Here is a 25,499-nt window from a genome sequence, read left to right on the forward strand (position 1 = left end):
TCCCGACCTCTCCGCCCCCACCCCCGTCTGACCTATCACCCTCACCTTGACCTCTTTCCACCCATCACATTTCCGACGCCCCTCCCCCAAGTCCCTCCTCCCTACCTTTTATCTTAGCCTGCTGGACAAATTTTCCTCATTCCTGAAGAAGGGCTTATGCCCGAAACGTCGATTCTCCTGTTCCCTTGATGCTGCCTGATCTGCTGCGCTTTTCCAGCAACACATTTTCAGCTAAGGTTTATTGCCCCGCCAAGATTTAGCCCCATGTGTTCAATCTTTCAACATTGGTTTAAATTACTTTTTTAACATCTGCAAGAAAAAAAGATGTTCATTGGCCTGTGAAGTTTAGAACTTGAAAAATATATTGGGAACATTGGAACTGCTGCTTTACCAATTCACCCCTTTTCTTAAGGATTTAGCTTAGAGTTTGCTTCAATGCTAACCTCATTACCTGGATCATACAACAACATCAATGTCCATATGAAGTAAGTTTATACTGTTGACTTCGCTTAAACTTCAAGAGTGAAACAAGTAAATGTTTTGTTAATATTGTGAATCAGAAATAGAATATACTAAGCAATTAATACAAAATAGTTCTTGTGATCTGCTTACCTTTGACAGCTTGAAGTTGAAAATGCCCAGCTTCGAAAAATCAATCTTTCTCTGTCTGATGCTCTGCAAGCGCAATCTACCACAAGTACGATCCTTGAGGATGAAGGAGTACTAGAAAGCATTGAAGCCTCTTTCAAGAAATTTCATGCTTTTTTAGATCTCTTAAAAGATGCTGGGTAAGTTGTTGTACATGTCTCTTTCTGTATTTCCTTTCTGCTTTATAAAGTTGGCTGAAATTTAAAATGTTGCTATATGACCAATAATCTTGTTTGCCGTGGAAATGCATTTCACAAATGCCTACAATAACATTGTGATACATTAATTGGCACAGAAGGCTGAATATTCATAACCCCTGACTGACCTTCCGCTTTATAAAAGAAAGTGAGTGTTCTCAAAAGTAGGGTTGAGTATGAACGACTGCATTTTTTATATTCTGACCCTCTATGTACTTGTTTAACATTTTAATAAACTTTAATAATGTGAGATTTGGAACATTCAACTCAACTTTAATTGTGAGACATAAGTCAATTACAATAAAAGACCAATTTTGAGAAAGAATCTCAAGATTGTTTAAATTTGACTAAATGCAGGTCTACTCTTGGTATGAGTATGTTTGAATAAGTTTCACATAATTTAACGTTATCAAATAAGTGCAAAAGAAATGATACTTAATAAAAGCAATGGATTTGTCAATTCACAATGGAATCCCACCTCATGGTTTCTGGTTGATTGGCCACACCTCGCCTGTTCCTTTCTGTTGAATGAAGTGTTCCTTCTATCTTCGGTCTTTTGTTCTGTGCACTGTACCAGTAAGTGTCATTGCTTATTAATTCTTGCTAACTACTTCCCCCATGTGTGATCAGATGTAGTTTGCAATCTAATTGGCTGGCATGAACATCACATGATCAGTCTCAGATTGGCTAGGTAATGTGTGCCCAACTCCTAATTGGTTTCTTTAAAAGTGATGGTTATCTTACTCATATCACACCCTGCTTTTTTCTGATATTATTATTTCAAATGTCAGTCAAATCCTTTTTATGACAGCTTGTACTTATTACCTTACTAACTCCATAGATGTTTAATGTGACACAATTAGAACAATTTGTGTCTATGTGGTATATGTAAAGTCACATTCTAGTGATTTAATATCATCACAAATGCCTAATTGATACATCTTAGTTCTCGGGAAAATTCTAAAACCTATCAGTATCTTTTGACTGAAAGACTTTTTTGGTGATAACTGACTTCACCATAACTCTGGTGCTTGAAACAGGTTTAGCAGAGTAAAGTTGCACCTACATAAAAAATATGCAGTTTGTACATATTAAATAAAAGCCCACCACAATGGGATAACAAGTATATAAAAAGTGAAGTAACAAAAAAACACATAAGAAACAATGTAATACATTCAATTGATTGTATATCAAATAACCACAAGACTGTTTATAAAACCTAATTTGAAAGTGCTACTTGGAGTAAACATCTGTTATGTACTGTTTAAAAAGTAAGCCTTAAAGTACTAAGATACTAAGCTAATTTCAAAACAAACCAATTCGCTTCAATATCTTCATGAACATTTGTTATACCATGAAAGTGTGTTTCTTGACCACAACTTTTGTGTTAGCCTTAACCATAATAACAACAACAAAAATTTAAACCCATGACCTTGCTTTCTCACGAGCATAAGGCAATTCTGACTTTTGAAAATGCGCTTATAGTTGATCATTCTTAAACAGAACATCATACTAATTTCTTACAGGCTGTAATAGGTCGAAATAACTAGAAGCTTTACTGAACAGTCATACAATAACTCCTCTCCCCCTTAGTAGCAGAAAATACTTTGTAATTTACAAAATATAAAACAACTTATTCTTCCCATTAGTGATAACAAGTCTTAAGAATTTCACTAATATATATGATACATAGGTACTTTTGTTTCTCTTTCACATTTCAGGCATTACAATTACAGGTGCAAATAATTCTTCTGAGAATGACAAAAATAAATTTTGAAGCTTTGTTCTTTTTGACCTAAAGGTTCAAATTAATGGCCATTTTCAATCTTCCGTTTTATTAGCAAACAACACTTAAACCCTCATTGATTGCAATAAATCTGGAATAAAGTAAGAGTTTTTATGAAAAAAGAAAGGAAACCAATATAATGCTGTGTTTTTGTTGCCTGAACATAGGACTGATGAAAATTTTCTATTTTCCATAATTCCTTTATCCAATTCATTCTTTCATCCATCTGCCTCAACTGAACCTGCCTCCACCTCCATTCCCGGGTGTGAATTCCATACCCTAACTACTTGCTGAGTGAATTTTTTTTACTTTGGCATTTTACTTTAAATCCATGTTTGCATTCTTGTTCCTTTTATGACTGGGAACAGCTTTTCTTTATCTTGCTCACTTACGATGTAAAATCAAATCTCCACTCAGTCGTGTTCTCTTCAAGTAGAACAGTCCAAACTTCTTAAATATATCCTCATAACTGAAGTTCCTAATTTCCTGGAGGCATTCTTGTAAATCACTTTTGCACTCTCTCTAATGCATTAACAATTTTCCTACAATTTCGCACTCACAACTGTATGCTATACTTCAGCTGAGGTTTAACAAGTGTCTCATTTCATATCACCTCTTTCTTCTGGTACTGTATGCCTCTGTTAGTAAAGCCGGGAAAACCATGCTTTATTTACTGCTCTCTCTGTCTGTCCTGCTACCTTCAATAATTTGTGCAACTTCTTCCTTAAGCAGTGAGCCTTTCTTTAACATTTCTCCTTTGTACACTGTCATTTTCTTTCCTAAGCCTGCACACACTTTGCAAGAACTTTATTAAGTTAAATGTCTCTCATAGATACAAGAAAAACATGATTGGTGTTCTGTCAGTGATTTGTGTTCTGCCCTGAAGTCCCTTTAGCTACAAGAGAATATGTTTTAATAAGTTGTCTTGCACTTTATCCCACCACTGTATATATAAATATTTTGCAGTCTTGGGAAATTGGCCAGCATGGCTGGAATAGACCAATCAGACTTTGGTCCTGTTGGACAACCTCAGTTATCATCCACAGTTGGAAATGGTCAGAAAGGACAAGATGAATCAACCAAAGAGAAAATACTTCAGGAAACACCACATGTTATACAGGTGAATAAAGTTTATAATTTTTAAAGGAAACACTGAGAAGTACATAGAATCTTTTGTGCTTAATATGCTTCAAACAAATTAATTACATTCCATAGGTAAACAGTGATCAATTTGTACACATTAAGAGCTTATAAAAGGCATTTAAATAAATACATAGTTTATCTGTTCTGGTAGTATTTGTTGAAGGATATCTTTCAGTCAAAATAATTGTCAACTAACAGATTAAAAGAACATTTGCAGTAATATAAACTTGATTGATAGCTGTCAGTTATAAATGAAACAGATTATTTTTTATAAAATACATTGTTCCAATAACGAATTAGTGCCATAGAATCATACAGCATGGAAACAAACCCTTCGGTTCAACTAGTCCACACCGACCATGATCCCTAACTAAACTAGTCCTATCTGCCTGCTGTTGGCCCATGAGGTAAAAACAATGACTGCAGATGCTGGAAACCAGATTCTGGATTAGTGGTGCTGGAAGAGCAAAGCAGTTCAGGCAGCATCCAAGGAGCTTCGAAATCGACGTTTCGGGCAAAAGCCCTTCTTCCTGATGAAGGGCTTTTGCCCGAAACATCGATTTCGAAGCTCCTTGGATGCTGCCTGCTGTTGGCCCATATCCATCTAAATCTTTCCTAGTCATGTACTTATCCAAATGTCTTTTAAACATTGTATTGTTTGTTATTGTACCCTAATTTATTATTTTTTAAAGTTTTTTTTATTTATCCTTTTTTTTTCAATAAATCTATTCATAGATATTATTACACTTCTCTGGAGCAGGTCGGAATTTAATGTGGGACTCGCAGTTTTGGGTAGGGACAGTTACCACAGTGCCACAAGAGGGCCCCTCCCTCATTCATTTAGGCACATTCATTTAACATTGGTTGGTACTTAACTAATCTTTAGGCAATTGATTGCTAATGTTGTCACATCATTTCATTGAAAAGCTGTACTTATTGATGTAAATTCATCCGTAATTGCTAAGCAACACAGCTCAACTTGCTTTGATTAATACACTTTTGACACTGGGAGAATGTGCAAACTACACACACCGTCATCTGAGGCTGGAACCGAATCCGAGTCAGCAGTGCTAACCACTGAGCCACAGTGTTGCCCCAAATTATGGGAGTTTTGTTCACCAATAATGATGAAAATCTTATTTTCGAGTTACAAAATTTAATAATGTATATATACGCATACAATTGTTAGCATTTGTGCTACATATTTATCAGAAGAAAACAAAATGCATCACAAACACCGAAGAATTGTTAGTGTGTAACTGCAACACCTAGTAAAGGATTTAGTGAGAATGGAAAAGAAATCCCCAAAAATGAAAATGTAACCAATAAAAACCAAAAGAACAGCGGGTGCTGTAACTCTGAGGAGTTTTAAAAGTACTTTTTTTTTCTTAATAGAGGAGTGAAATGCTCATTTTTAAAACAGGTTTACATGACTTCATGTTGTCCCTGTCTATGATTCCTCGCTAATTAATATGCAAATAAATAGCTTAATGTTTTTCTTCGAGCAGAGTAAATCAAGAGTTTTACAAAATTATGAAAAGCTTGATAATGTTAATATTGGATGCAATTTCCATTTGTAGAAGGATTAGTAACCGAAGACTAGGATCTGAATCTTACCTTTTTTGACTGTGCAAGCTGTGTCAGTTTTTTGTTTTTGAGGAATTCCAAATACAAAGCCTGGTGAGATTTCTCATCGTATCTTATCAAATCCATCTTGTCAACCACCTACCTCAGCATTTGGTATCTTTCCCGCCCAACTCTTTCCTCATCTTAGCGTGCTCCATTCCTGGGACAACTTGTCACTGACCAGTTATCTGCCAAAAGACAAACCTACCGGGTGCCCAAACCATCTTTTAAAAAACTCATGTGCACCCAGTGTGCACTGGAGTTCAGAAGTTGCCCTGCTTGGTAAATGACAGAATCTGAACATGCCTGAGAAGTGGAAGATGAAACTGTGATTCTTTGACAGGGAGCTGGAGGTCCTGGTTGAGGGACAGTGCAAAAGAGTGGCATCCTCTTTCTGGATGACAGACAGAGGAGGTCACGCTGCAAAACTCTAAAACCTGAACCAAAGTTTCAACTCAGATCAGTGCACTATTGACATTGTAGAGAAACGGCCAGCAGTGATGCAAGACATGCTCGCTCGCTCGCTCGCTCGCTCGCTCACTCACTCACTCACTCACTCACTCACTCACTCACTCACTCACTCACTCACTCACAAGCACACACACTCACTCACTCACTCACTCACAAGCACACACACTCTCACGCACTCACACACACACGTGTGCTTCTCACCGTGGACAAACCTGCCTCCCACATGACCGCATTTCCATCGTGCTAAACCATGTTTTCCTCATTTTACGGATACTATTGAGTCTTTGCAGTTGTCACCCTCCCTCCACAGGGAACTCCCCCAGCTTGCAGTCCCCAATCCAATGGCAACAGAACCTCTTGAACACGCCAATCCTCTTTCCCTTTAGTTTCTGTGGACAGACCTGATCATACATGAGCTACACCCTTGGGCAACTTGACTACACAGCCCTGGATGATAAATGCCCAGATCCCTGACTAATCTCTGTGCATCTCTCCAACTATGTTAGCTCACTGTTGAATTGGCCACTATAGAGCCCCAGGACTGACTTGACCCATTCCCCAAACTCCAGAGGTATGAGCCACTTGACTGAGAACAGCCACCTACGGCCAAACCCCTAACTTGTACTGGAGATTGCCCTTGACTTATTGTGCCAGGAATACCTCACTGGCAGTGACTCCATAGATTTTGGTCAGGAATACTCCCATAAGACATTGAAACATGGCTATTTGTTTACAGTATATGCAGTGTGTTTGCTGCCTGAGCTTCTGGCACGTAGTGCAGGTGTGAGATTGATGTAGTTCAGTAACATACAGCAAGGTGTACACTGGCTTGATTGATGGCAGCTGACCAGCAAGGCAAGCTGCCTGGTTGTGTGACTGCACTAGTCAACAAAGCAAAGCAAGGCCTGGATGCTGGAAGCAAATCGGTAGGCACTAACTGAGCGAGTGCTAAGTGAGCACTCTGAGATACAGCCTGGTCCAGTCTATGCTATGGGTGCTTGTCTTTACTGCAGCTTTTAATTTCAAGAGTGTGCTTCCTAAGCGTCTTGCACAAATGTATCATAGAAGTGCCAAGATGGGTGTGAGGCTTTGACAAGTGTCAGATGCCAGTATCTGTGGGTGAAGGGCCTGTTTGCCATGAGTCATGCTGTGAAATGTTGTTTGGTGCTGAACAATGTGAATGCTGGTCACAGCTAGCAGCAAACTGAAGCCACCAAGTACCCATTCTGACTTCCATGTCAAAAATTCAACATCTAGCTTGTTTGTTGAGTCTGGTAAGATGGGAAGCTCAGTATTAATGAGGCAATTGTGGCATTAAAAGGCATTGAGCAGGCTATAAGCTGTTGGGAAATTATTACAGCCTAATGAGGAACATGCCCCATCGCTCAGGAAAGGAATGAAAATGCAGCAAGCTAGTCCTGATGTTGAGAACAGTCTTGTTGGACTTCCTGTCCAACTCTGCCACAAATTTTACCATCATCCATGTTTCTTGACCCTTAAGATTCTACTGAAGATTTAAAACTATTGACAACACTGAGAATTCTGAAGGAAAGGAATAATCTCCATTTAGAGGAGAGCTTGATCAGGGATAACCAATTTGGTTTTGTCAAAGGCAGGTTATGCCTCACAAATCTGGTTGAATTTTTCAAAGAGGTGACCAAGTGTGTAGATGAGGGTAGTGGAGTTGATTTAGTTTATGTAGATTTCAGCAAAGTCTTTGACAAAGTCCCACATGGGAGACTGATAAAGAAGGTAAAAGCATATGGGATCCATATTATCTTAGTAGCAGGAGAGAGAGGGTCGTGGTAGAGGTTATTTTTATGATTGGAGGCCAGGGTTCAGTGGCAGCCATTGTGATCAGTGGTGGGTCCCTTATTGTTCATGATATAAATACATAACATAAATGAGACTATGGGGGATATGATAAATAGTTGGGGGATAATGCAAAGATTGGTTCGGTGGGTGAGAGTGAGGTAAAAGGTCTTGAATTCTTGGAGGATATAATCAGATGAGCAGATGGAATTTAACCCTGAAATGAGTGAGATGATTCACGTGGAAGAAGAAACAAGACAAATGAGTACTCAATGATTCTCCAGGATCTTGCCAGGAATGGAGCACATTAGCTATGAAAAGAAGCTGGATAAGCTTTTTTTTTCAGCAGAGTGGGCTGAAAGGAAAATCCTTGAATGAGCACTTGAAATGTCATATCATTCAAGGCTATGAGCTAGTGCTGGAAAGTGGGACTATTGTAAATTTAGTGTAATGGATGGCACAGACATGATGGGCTGAAGGACCTCTTCTGTACTCTGATATTTTGAGGAGTAGCTTCAACGATTTAGTCTGGCAGAATGGATGGACTGGCTTCCTTTTGTGCTAATTTCTGGAAATGCTACAAGATGTGCAAGCAGCTGTAAATTGAAATAACGGTTAATTAAATTTACCAATAGTTTGGTTTTGTTGATTTTTGCTACCAATATTTTCTTCCTCTTTGTTTCTCATGACATTGACTGAATGCTAAAGCGGTTGCTTTACAAGGTCTGCTACCATTATTGAGAGTGTGGTGCTGGAAAAGCACAGCAGGTCAGGCAGCATCCGAGGAGGAGGAGAATTGATGTTTTGGGCATAAATCCTTCATCCCTGATGAAGGGATTTTATCCAAAAGGTCGATTCTCCTGCCCCTCAGATGCTGCCTGACATGTTATGCTTTTCCAGCACCACACACTTGACTTTGATCTCCAGCATCTGCAGTCCTGACTTTCTCCTCTGCTACCATTACGTATCTAACACATGGCTGTTACTTCTGTATAAGATGTGACAGTGAATATTGGTGGGCTAGTTTACTGAAAAGACCTTACACCTGAGCTTGACTGCCAAAAGCACAAATTTTTCGGTCATCAGATCATGGTCAATGATATTTTTTTCCTTTCACTTAACTAGAGGCACTGAATACAGCTACAGTTCACCCTAATGAATTAATAATTAAGTAGAGAGCAGGGATCTTCGGACTTTAGAAGTTTGTAGGGCTCTTCAGTGCTGACCAAATCATATATGGAGTGTATTTGTTAATGTTAGCTTGTCTTTGTCACTGTTCAGGAAGGTACTTATCTGGTATGAAACACCAGTATTTTCTGTTTCTGTTGCAAAACAATATTAGCTTCACTTAGATTTTGAATTAATTTTGTATCCAATGATTTCATAGCTGAACTCTAATGTACAAGTTTTCAACTCTTTCAAACTAACAAATTGATCAATTGAGGTATCCTTCACTAATGTATTTTGATGGACAAATCCCCAGTATGTCAGTTACTTAATTTTGGTTTGTCTGAACATTTTCTTATGGCAACATGCGGTTGAAATGATTGTCATAATATGTTCTGCTGTGTTACTAGCTCAAAGGCGAAGATCCCTAACAGTGATCTTCCACATTCAGTATTTGTTTCAGTTCCAATTTAAAAAAAAACACATTGAAGTTTGTAGTTAATTGGGAGAGTTATGAATTCCAAACTGCTGACGCATAATAGTCGAGACAATACAACGTTTTTCACAAAATGTGCAGAATTTTGATTGTCTGTATCATCTGTATTGTCCTAATTGTGGCAATAAATGAAATCAAATAAATATCTTAAAATATAGTAATAAGAACTTGCATTTCTTATGGCATTGCAGCCATTACTACAGCTGTTCTCAGTGATTTCACACAGCACCGACAAATGAATTAGGTTCAGACTGTAGAGTTATTGTTGATCATTTATTCCTTCTAAGCACATATCCACAGCAAAGCTGGCAGGAGTAATGACAGCTGTTGTAGATAAAGTAAAGTTAAGGAAATTTTGGGAGTTGGAGTGAGGTTAAACATTTGTAGTCTTAAGATCAACAAATTAACAATTATTTAAACTTTGACAGTCATCAAAACAGGATATGAATTGGGCACTCTCTTGTAGTTTTTTTCATTTTCTGTTCTGATATGTTAACAGTTGTTTGCTGGAGATCAAGCCTCTCACAATCAGTCTGATACTACACAAATTCTTAATGCTTCCACAAATATTGCTGTTCAACTTGAAAATCAATCATTTGAATCCAAGTCCAAAAACTCAAAATGTAGCCACCAGAACTCAGAGAACAAACTTCCGAAATCTGAAGAAGCAGTTGGTTCTAATGAACATCGAACTAGCAAGCAATATTCATCCAGGAGGAATGGCCAACCCCAAGAATATGTGGTGGTTCAGGTTCCAGAGAAATTGCTAAGCCTTTCGGTGGCTGAACAGCCCATTGCTTCAGACGCATCTAACAGAGCAGCAGACAAGTCATAAAAGTGAAAGAATAACAAAGGCATCTTTTAACAAAGAGAATTTTTTTAAAAAACAAGTTAATTGTCTTGTTGCTGTTGATAATGATGCTTCTTTGTTCACGGTAGGAGGGAATGAAAATGCACAAAAGACTGCTGATGAATATTTTATGAAATCTAAAACAGAATCAAATATTCTGAAATATTCATTCAATTGATACATTGTATAATGATTCATTTGAAATTTTTAAGTGATGCAATTGCTCTTCTATTTTGGAAAGTGTAAATGTTGCATTATGAAAGACTTGTAAATTTTACTGAATTTGTTACATTTTTTCTTATGCTGATTAATAAAATCCTAAATCATACACTCAAGCTTGCAGAGCGTCAACTTTTTTGAGTATCCTATTATAAAAATTAATGTAAGCAGATAAACTCTCTTTAAATTCTTCTCATTGAGCGGCTGGTCTAATGTTTATTTTGTCCCTCATTCTGGTAGCAGGATCATTAGCAAAGTGGTTGGGAAAATTGAGATATCCAATCAACAAGGGAAGTGAGGGCATGCTATTTGTTCTGAAGAATATTATAGACTGAGCAGGTCTGGCAGAGGATGGGTCACTCAACCTGAAACATTAACTATGGTTTCTCTTCATAGATGCTACCAGATCTGCTGAGCTTTTCCAGCTATTTTTATCTATAGGATTGAAATCCTGAGTCTATCATCCCCGGTTGAAATCCCGGCATACCCACTAAAGGTGTAAAATAAGATGTTTTGCCAATATTGCCTTCCCTCTGCCGAATTGCCCTCCATGCTTTGACAGTATTAATAATGATTAGGTTATGTCAATATTCCCTAACTGTCCTCATTTTGTCTAAAAACAGCGAGCTAGTAAGGGGGCAACTTGCCTGGGAGACTTTGATATCTAACTATATTGAAAGAGAATCCCCCACAAGCCCAATCATTCACTTAGGATAAAAGAGAGCTTAATTGGTAATTTTTAATGTCCGGAAGGTCCACTCCCCTCAATCTGTGAGGCAGTTGCACTTTAGCTAATTTAATGAGGGATCGCTTATGATGCCAAATAAAGGAGCTGAACCAGCTCCAGTCTCCTGAATGTTTGTTTATTGAAAGTTGGGGAGCATCCGTATAGCAAATAGGGGAGAATATTCATCTTAATAAGCGCTATCCGACCCAACCACTAGACTGGAAGTGCCTCCTATCTTTGAAGGTCTTGTTTGATTTTGTCAAATAATTGAGCAAAATTGGCTTTGAACAGCCGATCCAGACCTGGAGTAATGAATATGCCCAAATAAACCCCCCTGTGATCATTTAAATGGGAATCGATATTCGCCCTCAAGACCTAGCTCCTTCCTAAGACTTCCCATAGACATAACTTCCGATTTCGCAAAATTACTATTGTACCCTGAAAAGGACACAAATGTGCAGATGCATTGTATCAGGAGAGGCACTGAAATTGCTGGATTTGACAAAAAATTAGGACATCGTCCGCATATAACGAAATCTTATGCAATTTTGACCCCACTTCTGGAACTGCCCCTAAAAATGTTAAAATTGCTTGATCGCACCCCATTGGTGATGACTACTGCGAGAGGGCCACTGTAGAGAATCTTTACCCATCTTATAAAGGCCTCACCCAAGTCAAACGCTACAGAGTATTAAATAGATACAACCATTCAACTTGGTCCAATGCCTTCTCTGCATCTAGAGAAATCACCAGTTTCTGTAATGACTGTTGTTGATAGGCTTGAATTACATTAAGTAGCCTCCTAACATTATAGGAGGGTCTACGGCCCTTCATGAAGCCCGTCTGATCCTCTGTAACAATAGAAGGTAACACAGTCTCCAGCCATAACGCGAGAGTCTTAGAGAGGATTTTAAAGTCCACATTTAAGAGTGAAATGGGTCTATACAACACAGCCCTCCGGGACCTCCCTTTTCTAAGAAAGAGTGAAATATTGGCCTCTCTCAGAGATGGTGGGAGACAAGCATGACTGTATGAATCATTAAATATATTGAGCATCGGGCCTGACAATGTTTATAAATTCCTTATTGAATTTGCTGGGAAGTCCATCAGGACCGGGCACCTTTCCACTCTGAAGCTGCTTGTTCGGGGGTCACGCCCAGGAGCTACAGATCCTTAAAAAAATTCCATTTTGGCCAGCCCTCCTCACAACCCTCAGATTGGTATAACTTAGAGTAAAATCTCTGAAGTGCCGCATTAATCTTTTTAGAGTCGCATGTTGGGTTCCCAGATCCTTCCCTAATCGCCGTAATGGCTTGTGGGGCACTCCTTTTCCTAACAAGATATGCTAAGTATTTGCCTGGCTTGTCACCATGCTCGTATAACCTTTGCTTTGCAAAAGCAAGATCCTTCTTTGCCGTCTGCATGAGCAGGAATTCAATGCAGACTTTGGCAGTTTCCCAAAGAGCGGATGGACTACTAGGCAAGCCTGAGTTAATGTGTAGGAATGCCCGAAATCCCCTAGAAAAATACTCCACAAACTTATTATCCTTGAGGATAAAGGGATCTATTTGCCAGTGCCTCGAACTCACTGTAATGTCCTTAATCTTAACCATAAGGTACACTGGGGCATGATCAGAGATGGTAATATTACCAATCATACAAGATGCCACCAAGTCCGGGGTTGCCACAGGGGTCAGAGAGAGAGAAAAAAATCAATCCTGGTGTGGCATCTGTATGCATTGGAGAAAAATGTAAAATCCCTGTAGGGTGGAGACGCCTCCAGACGGCCACCAATCCTAACTCCACACAAAGATCCACTAATTGTTTAGTTTGTACAGAGGGTATCAAGGGACCTTTGGGCAACCTGTCTACTGTGGGATCCATGAGTCAGTTAAAATCTCTCCCTATAATGATGTGCCAGGACTCGAGACTGATCACTTTAGAAAATGCATCTACCAGAAAGGGATAAGCTGAAGGGCAATAAACATTTAAAACATATTCTTCCCCATTTATCAAAGCTTTAAGAATTACAAACCTCCTGTGTGTGTCTTTAACACACTCAAGTAACTTAAATGGGAGATTCTTCCTAATCGATATAACCACTCCCCTACTTCTGGTATTAAATGATGAAAAATAAACTCAATTAAAGCCATTCTGTCATAATTTCAAATGCTCCCTATCATCCAAGTGTGTCTCCTGTAACAAAGCAATATCCACCTTCTTTCTAAGACTCAGAAGTACCTTCTTCCTCTTAATTGGTGAGTGACTTCCCTCGATATTCCAGGTACACCATTTAATCAAGTCATTAGCCATACCTTTCTGCAGTAACATTTAAATTCCAGAGAGGAGGAACTCGAACCACCAATCGCTGAACCTTAGTGTCACCAGATCTATCGAACATAAAAACTACATAAACTAAACCACTACATTTAACAAACCTACAAAACTATTAAAAACAACAAAAACCAAAAAAAAACAATATATAAAGCGCTAATGGTGCTGAATAGGGGAACCCACCCCCTGCCCAGAGGGGGCAACTACCCATCCCAAACTGCCCAAAAATAGGCAGCTATCCATTTTCCCTTCTCCTAGCTAGAGCCGCACCCTGAACACAAGTAGAAAAGAAAGTAAACACACCATAGAATAGCAATATGAATAAAGAAACAAAGGGGTGAGTACGCCACCCATCCTTTGGTATATCTTAACTTAGAAATTGAAAACGCACATCTCAACTGCTGCCAAACATTATTTAAACCAAATTATTATCAATAGTAAAAAAAAAAGAGAAAAGAAAGCCCCATCCTGGTAGTCTTTGGTGTGCATGGCACTATATGCTTATATGCCTCTTTGAAGTCCCAGAACTGCCCACTACTCATCTTAGTCATCCTTCTGTATCTTCAAATGGCTCCAAAACTTAGACTATGCATAGATGCAATCTCAAGACTCTGCAGAAATACCATAAATGATGTTTGAGACAGATTATCTGCATCAGTTGACAGGACAAGCATATCTTAAAGCAGCTAATAGCTCCAGCATCAAGACCAGAATCATCCAAAGCCAAATCCATTGGGCCAGCCACTTGCTTAGGATGCCTAAGTTCTGACTACCAAAGTAAATCTTCCTCACCCAGCTTAAGGAAGGCACTTGAATGAGAGGAGGATAAAACAAAAAGTGTTTCAAAGACTCCTTGAAGACTTCCCTCAAAAAATACAACACTTTTGTTAATGTATGGGAGACCCTTGTTCAGAAGAAACTAACTTGAAGGAAACTCCTGTATGAAGGATACAATTTTTTGAGGATACCAGTCAGCAAGAAGTACAGAAAAGGAACCAGAGAAAAGAATGCCAACAATCTCAATGACAAGGACCATTTCCACTTCTTGGAACTAACTACCAAATCTCTAGTTGGAAATGCGCTCTAGGATCAGGCACATTAGCCACACAAGGACCTATAGAACTCATGACCAGTGACACAGAATTTCAACCATGCTCATTCGTGAGTGATTCCCACCAATAATGGGGAATTTCTGCAGTGCATGTTATAGATAGTATACCCTGGCTACTACTGAGCATTAGTATTGGAAGGAATGAATGTTTAGATTTAATTTTAGATTTAGATATTATTGTCATGTGCAGTTGAGTACAGTGAAAAGTGTACAAAGTCGTCATTGTCCAGCACCATTTAGTACATAAAACAAAGAATTATAAGCAGGAGTAGAAATAAAATGAAACGTCTCGATCACTCCACCACGAGTCCTGGCAACCAGAAAAGCAAAGCCACAAAGTCTATCCCTCCGTCTGCAAACAGACAGGTGCTCTGAGACCCTTCACGCCACCACAGCCAGAATGCCACCAGCTTCACCATCATGTATCAGGGCCAAGCCGTGGCCTGGGGCAGCACCACTGGCGCTGGAATCGTGTTGCCATTCTTCAGCACCATCTTGCCTCCACCAATGATGTCACCATGAGTCTGTGCTAGGCAAAATGCAGCTACGCAGCCACCACTGAAGCAGCCGGGTCCCAAAGTGGGCTCAAACTTGACACTGAGCCCACACCACCAAAACAGCAGGTGCCTCTTCTGGCTTAAGTTGCTGCGACTGCCACCTCCTGGCACCACTATTTTAGCAAAGAGACTTCTGCTGCCAACATTCCGGAAAGAAACCTCTCCTGCCAAAAAAGGGAAAAAAGAAACAGTAAAAGTAAAAGAAAGAGGAAAAAAGGGGAAAACATAGAAAGGCAGACAGAAGCGGATGAATCACGAGCTCAGGATTCGGGTCCAAACGCTGCTGCTCCACTGCTGTCACCTTGGATGTGGTGCCAATTAAATGGGTTGCTTTGTCCTACATGATGTCAAACTTCTTAAGTTTGTCAGAGCTGCACACATCCCGTCAAATAGGGTGTGTTCCATCACAGGCCACATTTGTGTCTTCTAGATGATGGATGGGTTTGAGACATCAGGAGGTAAGTTACTCATTGTATCATTCCTAGCCCCTGACCTGCTTTATAACCACATAATATCTATGGATAGCTCAGATCAGTTTCTGACCAATGACATGATGTTGATGTTGGGGGATTCTGTGATGGTAATGCAACAGAACATCAAGGATGATAGTTAGATTCTACAAATGGCCTTGTTACAAATAGTCATTGCCTGGTACTTGTATGGTGCAGATGTTATTTACCACTTTGCAGCCCAAACCTGGATATTGTCCAGGCCTTGCTGCATTTGCACATCGACTGCTTCAGTATTTATGGAGTCACAAATAATGCTAAACATTGTGCAGTCATCAGTAAACATTCCCATTTCTAACTTTACGATGGGGGGGAAGGTCATTGATGGGTGGGCAAAGAGAGTTTCTACCCTGAGGACCTCATGCAAAGATGTCTCGGAGCTGAGATAACTGACTTCTGACCATCACAACCATCTTTCTTCGTGCCAATTGTGACTTCTTCCAGAAGAGTTTTCCTTGATACCTATTGAGTCCAGTTTTGCTCAGGTTCCTTGATGTCACATTTGGTTGAATGCAGTCATTTTAACCTTCCCTGTGAAATTCAACTCCTTCAACCATGTTTGAATTAAGGCTGTAATGAAATCAGGAGATGAGTGGTCTTGGCAGAACTTAAACTGAACATCTGTGAGCAGGTTATAGCTAAGCAATTACTGCCTGATAGCACTGTTGGTAACACTCTCTATTACCTTACTGATGACCGAGAGTACAATGACGGGGTAATAATTGTTAGATTTGTTTCAATTTAAGTGTACAGGGCATACTGGATAATTATCCCCATTGTCAGATAGAATTCAGTATTCTTGCTGCGCTGGAACAGTTTGGCTAGGCACATGACACGTTCTGGAGCATGTGTTCAGTGTTACTGTAGGAATGGTGTCAGGGCCAGTGGCCTTCAGACGAACAGAGTGGCACGATGGCTCAGTGGTTAGCACTGCTGCCTCACAGCACCAGGAACCCAGGTTCGATTCCACCCTCGGGCAACTGTCTTTGTGGAGTTTGCACATTCTCCCCGTGCCTGCATGGGTTTCCTCCGGGTGCTCCGGTTTCCTCCCACAGTCCAAAGATGTGCAGGTCAGGTGAATTGGCCATACTAAATTGCCCGTAGTGTTAGGTAAGGGTAAATGTAGGGGGTATGGGTGGGTTGCGCTTCGGCGGGTCGGTGTGGACTTGTTGGGCCGAAGGGCCTGTTTCCACACTGTAATGTAATCTAATCTAATAAAGGTTGAGGTCAATACATTAGTCAGAATAGATCTTGGATCAGAAGATCAAGGTACAGGCCGTTCTGCTCTAATGCGTGTTTCGTTAACGCAAATTCACTATAACGCGATTGACAAGTTGGACCCACAGTTTCTAAAACGTGAACATCTAAAAGATGTATTGGTTATAATGCGATTCTGGACCCATTACTTTAAATGGTGCTGCTATTATGTGATTTTCTTATAACACAGAATTGCACGAGAACAGAACTATTGCGTTATAGCAGAACCCACTGAACAGAATCAGCTTAGGTGAAACTCAGAAACAGCAAGACGTTGTTTACAGGCCACCAAGCTGTAGTCATGTAGGGCACGGAATAACTCAAGAATTTAAAGATGCATGTAGAAAGGGGAATTCTATAATCATCAATTTACATATAAACTGGGTAAACGCATTTAGCTCTAATATGGTGGAGACCAATTCATGGAGCATATACAGTTTCAGATCATAAGGCCATACGATGTAGCAGCAAAAGCAGGTCATTTGGCCCATCGAATTTGCTCTGCCATTCAATGAAATCATGACTGATCTGCTAATCCTCAACATTCTTGCCTTACCCTCATAACTTTTGATTTCCTTACTAATTAAAAGTCTGTTGATGGGGGAGATCCAAGATGGTGTCGATCTAGGAGGATTGCATCGCACCACAGCATAAGCGAGACGAACCTTCAACCCGCCCAACCTGGATCATCGTGATATCCTGGGACTCTAGGAAGATCATGGAGTTCCAAGAAACTTTGAAAAGTTAACTTACCTGCGTTTCCTGCCATCCAGAAATGCCGAAAAAAGGAGGAGCATCTGAGGCCGGGCCTGCAGCTCAGCTTGCAGGATCCTTGGACTTGATTACCATCCAGGCCCTGGTGAACAAGCTCGCGAAATCTCGCGAGATGTAGGGGAAACAAATAGAAGAGAAGCTGGCTCCAATCTCTATCATGCTGCAGAAGCATGAACAGCAGCTGGGAGACCTGGGAAAGAGTTCGGATGTAGTTGAGCACACAGTCACAGTGGTGGAAGCTGATCCCAGTCCATCCAAGGACAGGATCCAAGCCCTGGAGATGCATGTCCGTAATTTGTGTGACCAAGTGGATGATCTTGAGAACAGGGGCAGGAGTAAAAAATATTCAGATCATCGGTCAACCTGAGGGTAAGGAAGGTGAGCAGCCTACGGAATTTATTGAGGACTGGCTACCGAAATTCCTTATCTGGAGGCTGGCATGAGAGGCTTGAAGATCGAGAGGGATCACCAGGTCACGGCGTGGAGATCGGGCTTGGGTTAACATCCTTGTCATCTCATGGTGCGGTTCCATCACTATAGAGATAAGGAGAGAATCATGAAAGCTTCCAGAATCCAGGGGAAGGATCCAAAGGCCCTAATCTATGAGGGCTCCATGATCGTGTTCTTCCAGGACGTCTCAGCAGTGGTGATCCAGAAAAGAAAATCTTATGACGGTGTCAAGAGAGGTCTGAGGGAGCTTGGGATCCAGTACTCTCTGAGGTATCCGGCAGTGCTTCAGATCAGTTTACATGGATCCAGATATCTCTTTGACACTTCGGAGAAGGCAAGAGACTGTGTGGACAAATTAACCTAATCTGAACAATTTAGTATGATAAATAGTAGTGTTGTTTGGGTATGTATTTGTCGTTTTGTAAAAGAAACAGAGGAAGTCCGGATGGGGCTTTCTTTTCTCTTTTTTTTACTGATAATAATTTGGTTTAAACAATGTTTGGCAGCAGTTGAGATGTGTATTTTCAATTTCTAAGTTAAGATATACCAAAGGATGGATGGGATCCTTCAACCTGTTGAATCCAGACAAAGAAAGGTTTCTATATGAGGGCGGTCAAGTTAAATATTCAAAAGAGAAGCTGCTTAAAAACCTCAGAAATTAATTAGGCACTCACTTGTAGATTATTCTTGATTTCCCTCATTTGACATAATGGATAATTTTGATGAAGGAGTGCCTATATTTACACAATAAGCTTTACAGGGTACTTTGCATTGTTTATAATGATTGCCTTGTTTGTTTTCAGATAGTAGATTATTATGCAAACGTATGTATTTCTAATCCCTACTTTTGGAACCTGAGGGACCTGATACACAAGCAACATATTCACTTGTTCAGTACTTGGTGTTTCTTTGTGAATGCATTAATGGCATTTCCCTGAGTGCATGTTGCTATGTTTGTGTAAAAAGAGAAAGTGCTGGAGAAACTCAGCAAGTCTGAAGGCATCTGTAAACAGAGAAACAAAGTTAACATTTCAAACCCAATAATACTGTTCTTCAGAACTAACGACAAATGGAAACATGGATTAAAAACAAAACTTGCTGAAGAAACATGATAGGTCTGAAGAAGAGTCATACTCGACTCAAAATGTGAACTCCACTGATGCAGCCAGATGTGAAAAGTTTCTTCAGCAGTTTTTGTTTCAGTTCAGATTTCCAACATCTGCAGTGTTTTGTTTGAGAGATGTAAATATGTTGGGTTTTACACTATTTAACAAGCAAAGGTAAGGGAGCAACGGAGATTAAATATCAAAGGAAATGGGACTGGATAATAGTAAAGGAAGAAAGAATTGACCCAGAGAAGGTACTAATAACAGAGTAAAGATCAGTCCTGACTGAATGAAAAAAAATGAAAACAAGATAGTGACACTGGGAGAAAAAAAAATCTATCAAAATAGGGAAGAATTCACTGACTGAATTTATAGAACTCAATGCTGAGTGCAGAAAGATTGACACAAAGATTGACTGGATGGTTGATGGTGAGGAGGAAGGTATTAGGTTATAGGAAGATATAAACAGATGTCAGATGGGCAGGTCAATGGCAGATGGAATTTAACCCTGAAAAATGGAAGTGATGCACTCTGCAAGAAGTAACAAGACAAAGGAGTACTAAATGAATGGCAAGACACTAGGAAGCTCAGAGGAACACAGGGATCTTGGGATGCCTTTCCACAGATCCCTGAAGGTGGTAGGATAGATCAGTAGGGTAGTTAAGAAGGCAAAGGGTCACTTGCCTTTATCATGTTGAGAAATTGTTTATCAAGAGCAGGGATGTTATGTTGAAACTGTGCAGAACTTTGGTTAGGACACTGCTGGAGCACTGTGTGCAGTTCTAGTCACCGCATAGGAAAGATGATTGGACTGGAGGGTGTGCAAAGGAGATTCATTAGGATGTTGCCTGGCTGGATTGGAGCATGTCAGCTATGAAGAGAAGCTGAATTAGGTCGGGTTGTTCTCTTTGGAGCACAGAAGGTTGAGGGGAGGTACTTGACAGGGGTGTATAAGATCATGAGACTAATGGACAGGGTGAATAGAAAGCAACTATTCCTCTTAGTTAAAGAGTCAATTGCAAGGGTGCAAAATATTAAGATGAAAGGCAAGAGGTTTAGAGGAAATTTGAGGAAAATCCTTTACACCTCAGAGGGTAGTGGGGGTCCATGTGCACTGCCTGGGAGGGTAGTTGAGCAGGAAACCTCACAAACTTTGAAAATTAGTTGGATGAGCACTTGAAGTATCATAGTCGATAAAGTGTGGAGCTGGAGAAAGCACAGCAGGTCAAGCAGCATCAGAAGAGTAGAGGAGAGGACATTTCAAGTCGGAACCTTTCATCAGGACTGGGAAGGGGGAAGGGGGCTGAGAAATAAATGGAGGAGGGAGGATGGAGCAGATAGGTGGGAAAGAAGATGAACAATTAGGTCAGGTGAAGGGGACAAGGCAGAGAGAGAGGACTGTACCTGGGATGAGATGTGGGATAGGAAGATTTGAAAGCTAGTGAATTCTACATTAAGACCATATGGCTGTAAGCTCCTGAGGTGTTCTTCCTCCATTCTAGGCCTCCTCCAGTTTATTTTGAACCAGTCTCTGAGTTTGCGCTCGGTCTCTCCGATGTACAAGAGACCACATCGGGAGCAATGGATGCAATAAGTCAGGTTAGAGGAAATGCAGGTGAATCTCTGCCAGCATTGAAAGGGCCTTGGATGGAGGTAAGAGGTGTAAGGGCAAGTTTTGCACCTCCTGCGGCTATAGAGAAAGGTTTCAGGTATAGATGAAAGGTTAGTGGGGAGTGTGGACCTGACGAGGGAGTTGCGGAGGGAACGGTCCCTGCAGAAATTGGATAGGGATGGGAAGGGAAATATCATTTTGGTGGTGGAGCCAGACTGCAGGTGACAGAACTGGAGATGATGCGTTGGATTTGGAGATTAGTGGGGTGGAATGTGAGGACCAGGAGGATTCTATTCTTGTTGTGGTGAGGAGTGGGTTTGAAGGCAGACTTATAGGAAATGGAAGAGATATGGTTGAGGGCATTGTTGATCGCACGGGAGGGGAAATTATGGTCCTTGAAGTAGAGGATATCTGGGAAATATTGGAGTGGAATCGCTCATCCTGGGAACAGAAACAGCAAAGTTGGAGGAATTGGGAGTATGGGATTGCCTTTTTGCAGGAAGGTGGGGTCGGGAGGAGGTGTAGTCAAGGTAGCTGTAGGAGTCAGTGGGTTTGAAATGGTGCAGAGTCGGTTGCCAGAGATGGAGAAGAAGAGGTCCAGGAAAGGGATGGAGGTGTCAGGGATGGTCCAAGTGAATTTAAAGGTCAGGGTGGAAGTTGTGGGTAAAATAAATGAACTGTTTGAGCTCCTCGTGGAAGCTGACACAGTCATCAATATAGCAGAGGAAAATGTGAGGGATGGTGCCAGTGTAGCTGCAGAAGTAGGACTGTTCCATGTATCCTCCAAAGGACAACCATAATTCGGACCATGCAGGTACCCATACCCACAATATTCAAGGCTATGGACCTCGAGCAGCAAAGTGGGATTAGTGCAGTTAGTATGTTTTTGGCAATGCAAAATTGATGGACTGGAGGATCTCTTCTGTACTGTATGATTCTATAATTCTATGAAAGCTATAAAGTACTTCATCAGAAAATAAGCAGCTTTTCCTCCAGCTTGTGTCAGGCTGCATTAGATCACTGCAATAGACCTAAGACGGAATGTAAGCAATGGAGCAAAACAGTGTACTGAAATAACATGTGACCTGATGGAGTTAAAGATTTGGACATCCATAATGAGGCAATTAGGGTTAGAATTTGGAAATAATTGAAATGACAAAGTAAGAAGGTAAAGTCACCAAAGTCCTGCTCTGTCATTAGAGAGAAACAACTGGTGGTGAATTTAAACTGAGGGTTACCACACGTCATGCAAGGAGTAATGTTGACAAGGTAGGCCTGATATGGTGACCCCAGCCAGTACAGAAATTAAATCCACACTGTTGGTATTACTGAGTATTGCGTATCTGTCATTCAGCCAACTAAGCTAACTGAACCCCTTCAACGATCATGTTTACAAGACACTGGACAAGCTGAGAAAAAGTACTGTCAGCATAGGAAGAAATAAGTTCAACAAACAGAACAGCCATGGAAATTGTAGAAACGATATTAGATTGGATTAGATTACTTACAGTGTGGAAACAGGCCCTTCGGCCCAACAAGTCCACACCGACCCACCGAAGCACAACCCACCCAGACCCATTCCCCTACATTTACCCCTTCACTTAACACTACGGGCAATTTAGCATGGCCAATTCACCTAACCTGCACATTTTTGGATTGTGGGAGGAAACCTGAGCAAACCCACGCAGACACGGGGAGTATGTGCAAACTCCACACAGACAGTCGCCCGAGGCTGGAATTGAACCCGGGTCTCTGGCGCTGTGAGGCAGCAGTGCTAACCACTGTGCCACCATGGTTTGTTATTCGGTGATGATGTCACATCCAGAGTGAGATAGGAAAAAGTGCCTGAGGATTGGCATTCAGCCTCTGCAAAGTGGACAATAGACAATAGGTGCAGGAGTAGGCCATTCTGCCCTTCGAGTCTGCACCACAATTCAATATGATCATGGCTGATCATCCTTAATCAGTATCCTGTTCCTGCCTTATCTCCATAACCCTTGATTCCACAATCCTTGAGAGCTCTATCCAACTCTTTCTTAAATGAATCCAGAGACAGGGCCTCCACTGCCTCCTTAATATAGAAGATCTAAGGTGGATCTCTTGAATTTTCTAATGGGGATAAATGGTCTTTTCAGAATCAGCAGGACAATTGCTGGGACCTGAAATATTTTTGTCCATGTTTTTTAACAATGATCCAATGTTCCAAAGATAACTATCAAATAACTTCTAGGCCTTGCAAATCTGCAGCACTAGTACATTTTCCATATTCAGTTTGGGGCCAGCTTGACCCTTGGAAATTGCTGTACCGGGAGATTGTCAATAAAGATGACAATGAAGATGCAAATATAGGTGGGTTGGGCCGAACAGGCAGAATGCATTTCATGTATCCTCTGCCTAAGTTGTGCAAATATTATGTGCTAAAAGAACTGGGCTTACTTGCAATAGGGCATAACAAAACCAAAGAATCACAATGTGCATGACAGAAATTAGGTCGCGATGAGAGTTGAAGTTGTGAATAAAATTTCTAGCAGCAGTTGAGGTGAAGTTGCAACATGGTGAGTAATTCTACAGAGGTGGAATTATTTAAAACTTGCAATGGATGAAATTTGGAGTTTGAACCTCTGCTTGGGGTCATTCGAACACTGAGATTGCCTAAAAAAGCAAATGGATAAGATGTGGGTGGGGAGTGAAATCAATCATAATGATTGGGATTGAGGACATTGAGATATTGATAAAGAAAAGGAAACCAATGACAAACTTTAAATGTGACCAAATAAAAGTTAGATGAGAAATTTATTTTTCAGTCACAGCCAGTATCATTTGTGATTTAAAAACAGAATTCCGAGAATAATTTTGTTTAAAATGAATAGCACTTGTTCTATAGGGATGACACTGCTTCAAGGATAATGATTCACTCACGTTGCATGATGAACAAAAATTATACATTTGGTCAAACTATAAAATTAGGAATAATTGTAAAACTGTATTCTGAAATGTCCACCATTCACTAAATAAACTAATTGTCTCTTTAAACTGAACTCAAGGATCATTTGGACATGTACTATAGCTCAAATCATTGGGAAGTAATCACAAATATTAAGTGCAGCAGTTTAACAAACCTCCACTTGTGTAATATCCTATTATAGCATCACAGAGTCAAAGAGTGATACAGCGCAGAAAAAGACACTTGAGTCCAACTCATCCGCGCCGACCAGATATCCCAATCTGATCTAGTCCCATTGCCAGCATTTGGCCTATATCCCTCTAAACTCTTCCCATTCATGACTTTTAAATGTTGCAATTGTATCCACTTCTTCTGGCAGCTCGTTCTATATATGCCCCACCCTTTCCATGAAAAAGTTAACCCTCGGGTCCTTTTTAAATCTTTCCCTTTTCACTTTCAGCTTTTTTAGTTTTGGACTCCCCCAGCTTAGGAAGAAGACCTTGGCCAGTCATCCTATCTATGCCCATCACAACTTTATAAACTTCCCATGCTTCAGGGAAAAAAGCTCCAGACTCTTCAGCCTCTCCCTATAGCTCAAATCCTCCAAACCTAATATCATCTTCGTAAACCTTTTTTGAACCTTCTCACGTTTAACAACATCCTTCCCATAAAAGAGTGACAAGAATTGCATGCAGTATTTCAAAAGTGGCCTCACCAATGTCCTGGACAGCTGCAAGATGACATCTCAACTCTGATCCTCATTGTTATGGCCAATGAAGGCAGGACCACCCTGTCTAACAGCAACTCAACTTCCAAGGAATTATGAGCCTGCTCCCTTACGTCTTTTTGTTCAGCAACACTGCCCAGGGCCCTACTATTAACTGTATAGGTCCAGCCCTGTTTTGCCTTACCAAAATGCAACACATCACATTTATCTAAACTAAACTCCATCTGTCACTTCTTGGCCCACATGCCCATTTGATTTAAGTCCTATTGCACTCTGAAATAATCTTCTTCACATTTCACTCCACCACCTATTTCGCTATCATCTACTAACTTGCTAAACATACCTCCTATATTTACATCGGAGGTATTTACATAGGAGGTATATAAATGATGAAAAGCAGTGGATCAGCACTGACCATTGTGGGACACCACTTTCACAGGCCTCCAGTCCAAAAAGCAACCCTCCATCATCACCCTCTGTCTCCTACATTCAAGCTAATTTTGTAATCAATTGCCTAGTTCCCCCTGAATCTTTTCTGCATAATACACAGAAATATCTGCCATTGTTCCTCCACTGTCATCCCTGCTAAGGTATTGCACCATTGAACTTTGGCCAGCTCCTCCCTCATAGCTCCATAGATCAGTATGCTAGATGACAAGAGTTCCACCTTTATCAGCAGGTTTGTTGATAAATTAAGAACGAAGGATGACAAGGTCGCAGGTTCGAGTGTGTCAGGGGAGTAGAGAAATTCAGATAGCCAATATTAAACTGATAGATCAAGGAATCTAGGAGGAGTGTAAGTATTGTAGACAGGTGAAAGGGCCTTTTGAGTTGGGTGAGGGCTAATGGGCATGGAATAAAGATAGAAGTCCAAACTTGATAAGGGAATAAAATAGTCATTTGTTGAGCACAGACCATTAATTGTTGACAAGCAGAAGGTCAGAGATTATAGTGTCAATTTGGCAAGAAGTGGGAT

At 40.6% G+C, this 25,499-nt stretch overlaps 1 protein-coding gene across 2 annotated transcripts in view; it reads left to right on the plus strand.

Moving 5' to 3' along the window:
• The window catches only part of cep78 (centrosomal protein 78), an 86,258-nt gene extending 75,739 nt beyond the window's left edge, over positions 1-10,519 (plus strand). For both annotated transcript variants that reach the window (XM_043712611.1, XM_043712621.1), the window contains 3 exons: positions 622-788; positions 3,598-3,751; positions 9,846-10,519. In XM_043712611.1, coding sequence (XP_043568546.1) covers positions 622-788; positions 3,598-3,751; positions 9,846-10,181 — 657 coding nt within the window. In that variant the 3' untranslated portion in view covers positions 10,182-10,519. The remainder of the gene's footprint in view (positions 1-621; positions 789-3,597; positions 3,752-9,845) is intronic.
• Positions 10,520-25,499: the final 14,980 nt, after the last annotated feature.

The sequence above is a fragment of the Chiloscyllium plagiosum genome, chromosome 2 (assembly GCF_004010195.1).
Source record: "Chiloscyllium plagiosum isolate BGI_BamShark_2017 chromosome 2, ASM401019v2, whole genome shotgun sequence".
NCBI classification, from domain to species: Eukaryota; Metazoa; Chordata; class Chondrichthyes; order Orectolobiformes; family Hemiscylliidae; genus Chiloscyllium; species Chiloscyllium plagiosum.